The 3,355-nt window shown below is 37.7% G+C and overlaps 1 protein-coding gene across 1 annotated transcript; it reads right to left on the bottom strand.

The window, feature by feature from the left end:
- Positions 1–430: 430 nt before the first annotated feature.
- LOC133516696 (uncharacterized) lies at positions 431–2,959 on the bottom strand. Its single transcript, XM_061849715.1, has one exon. The coding sequence runs from the start codon at positions 1,502–1,504 to the stop codon at positions 1,190–1,192; it is 315 nt and encodes a 104-aa protein (XP_061705699.1). The 5' UTR covers positions 1,505–2,959; the 3' UTR covers positions 431–1,189.
- Positions 2,960–3,355: the final 396 nt, after the last annotated feature.

Raw genomic sequence — 3,355 nt, 5'->3', positions numbered from 1 at the left:
ATGGCATCCCGCTACGGGTTGTCGATAGAGTGAAGTATCTTGGTCACATTATGACGAGCACCTTATGTGATGATCAGGACATTGAAAGGGAGCGTAGGGCGTTAGCAGTCCGAAGTAATATGCTAACCAGCAAAATGCAGGTTTGCCAGTTGTTCCAGTAATGTAAAGATAACGTTTTTTAAAGCATTTTCCTTATTTGTCGAAATAAATAAATTTATTATTATTAAACCGCTGAACTAATTTAGTTGAAATTCGGTAGGTACTTTTCGTAAGAAATAAATAATGTTTATGCATTTCTGACCAATCAGTCATACCTTTAGTTGTAACTTTGTAAGGAGAATCAATCAATTGCAGATCTGGTTACCCAAATGACTAATTCCACGCAGACGAAGTCACGGGAAAAAGCTATTTTACAATAAAAAGACACATCAAGATTGTTTACCTTTTTTCTATTGATAAAAAACGAACTTTATCTATGATTACAAGCAAGTGGCAATAACAGAGAATGAAAAATAAATTATAACAAAACTTTATTCAGTCGACACAGATTACATACTTACGGCTAGAAAGCTTCGTGTTCGTGTAAGCGTTGATCATTTCTTGCTTATCTTCACGTTCACTGCTCTTGTCACCAAACAGAGTAACCAAGTTGTAGAAGTAAATCTGCTTACGCGTAGTATTGGTACAGAATAGTGTCGGGGGCATAGGCGGTCGGTTGAGACTGAAACTTAATTGGCAACATCAAGCTGGCACCGTTCACTTCCAGCTCATAAAGACGGCCGTCAATAACAGCGTAAACCTGGTTGATCAGAACTGGTGGCCTGACGAGAGCTACTTTAGCGGGATGAGCGGGGAGACCCTCGATTTTAAGGACACGCTGGCCGTTGTAAGTGTAAAATTGGTGGTTGCCGTCGTAAAAGAACATAATACCGTCGTAATCGATAACAATGTCTCTAGCGTCCTTGACTGCTTCAACTCTAGTGGCCATTTTCTCATCTTCATCATATTTGTAAAGAACGAATTTTGAAGTTAAGTAATATACGCGAGCATGTTCAGAATCAACGGCCATCCTGATAACATTGTCAGTAGCGGTACCATATTTGGTCGCAGTCTGGTCTTGTTCGTTGTACTTGTCGATGCCGTCGCTATCGCCGAAGTAGACAATCTTGTTCTTAGCGTAAGTGGTGCACTATCCGTTCTCAAGCACCTTCTTGGTTACGCCGTTCTTGTAGGTGTACAATCCTTTGTAGTCATAAGTTCCGTCGTCTTTAACATCAGCTTCGACGAAGAAGATGGCGAGTTTAGTTTCATCAGTGACTTCGTCGCTGTCCTCGGAGCAGTTGATCTGGTTGAAGGGCACGACGATGTCGACGATGTCGTGACGGCCGGTGTAGATAGCGTAGGAGTCGGGGTAGAACTTATTCGTCACGATGAGCTGCTCGTCATTGCTGGGGGGCGCGGCCACGGCCAGGGCGACGAGGTCTGCGAGGATTGTGAACTTCATTTTGGAGTCAGGAAAAAAAAATGTAAATAAGGAATCGTGAGCTTCTTTTGTTTACTTATTGGGTAGAAATATTGGACAAAAATAATTAAGTACCAGTAGGTTCCTGTTCTTCTCTCACTCTCACTGAGCGGAAGCGTGAGCGAGATGGATGTGCGTCCTCGGGACCGCGGATATCATGTTATTGAATTGTATTGTTTGTGTGTACCTACCTAGTTTAAAACATAGGTTTACAAGGTGAGTGATTATGGCGACCAAGGTGTTGCTCGCTAATTTGAGGAATGTGGAGGGTATAAGAGTAGTTATTACTGGACATAATATCCTCTGCAAGTAATTTATCGACATCAGAGTAACACACACATCCAGAGCCCGTGAGTCAAGTCTCACCCAAGACAGTAATTTTTCCACTTTTAAATTTATTCTAAGCTTAATAGCATCGTTCACAGACGTTTCTGCTTGTTAAAAATAAATTTAGTATGGGTAGCACATCTTTACCGGTGAATTTCCAATATGACTTGGAACTCCGGTAGCTGTCTAAGAAGTGTAACGTTCTTACGGTAGATGTCGCTAGGGTCCCCTAGCCCCATATGGTGGAAAAATTTGCTGCCTAGGGATGAGGTCTTGGTGGCTCAGATGGCAGAGCGCTGGAGTATCTATCCAGAGGCCGTGAGTTCTCACCCAAGACAGTAATTATTCCACTTTTAAATTTATTCTCAGCTCAAAATAAATAAATAAAATAAATATTATAGGACATTATTACACAAATTTACTAAGTCCCACAGTAAGCTCAATAAGGCTTGTGTTGAGGGTACTTAGACAACGATATATATAATATATAAATATTTATAAATACTTAAATACATAGAAAACACCCATGACTCAGGAACAAATATCCATGCTCATCACACGAATAAATGCCCTTACCAGGATTTGAACCCGGGACCATCGGCTTTATAGGCAGGGTCACTACCCACTAGGCCAGACCGGTCGTCAAGCTTATCAGAGTAGTATTTATTGATGGAGTTTACAGAATTGGTTGGACAGTTGCCACTATCGTCTAATAATTCTGAGTTGTCATTAATATTTTTTTTCCTGAGTATTTTAATAATAAAAAAAATTATTACGTAAGTCATTTGAAATCATCGAGTAAATATTAGCTACAAAATTTTAAGTTAATTTAAACAAAACTAAAATACTCCTGTCTAAAATTTACGTTTCTTTAAATAAACATCTTGTTCAAGATAACTTAGGCTCGCACATTTTAGAACAGTTCCATAAACATGATTCAATAAAATTAGGGATTAAAAGTAAAAAAAAAAAAACAAAAAAGCTTTTTTAGTATAATTCAGAAAACGAGGTAATTAGTACCAGTTCTTTTATTAACTAATAGCGCCTATAAGTTTTATAAAAGTATAACACCACCAAATAAAAGAAAATTGGTTTCTAAAATATAAACACGTACTTTGAATTGCCGTAACAAACTTACTAAACGTCTCTGCAAAATTAGTTTATATGCTACTACAATACGACCTCACTTGATAGCCTAACATTTATCTTATATATTTTTAAACAAATTAGGTATTAGGTACATAAGACATAAATAGGTGCTTTGATAAACACAGTGACGAAAACCCTCACATCACTATAGGTCTTAAAAATATTGATATAAGATTGGATATCACTTGACTATATGTATAATGGAAAAGTGTTTCATTATACCTGTTCGAGTCCAATCACGCGTTTTTGAAAAAAACTTTTTTTTATTGTTTTGCTAATTTTGAAGAAGCCCAGTTTTTCATTGTGTCAAGAACATACTAAAACATAAGGAAGAATGGAAAATATTTAGAAATAGAA

The sequence above is a fragment of the Cydia pomonella genome, chromosome 3, assembly GCF_033807575.1.
Source record: "Cydia pomonella isolate Wapato2018A chromosome 3, ilCydPomo1, whole genome shotgun sequence".
Taxonomy (NCBI): Eukaryota; Metazoa; Arthropoda; class Insecta; order Lepidoptera; family Tortricidae; genus Cydia; species Cydia pomonella.
The sequence above is the reverse complement of the archived record's forward strand: the minus strand, read 5'-3'. Positions and strand labels throughout refer to the sequence as shown.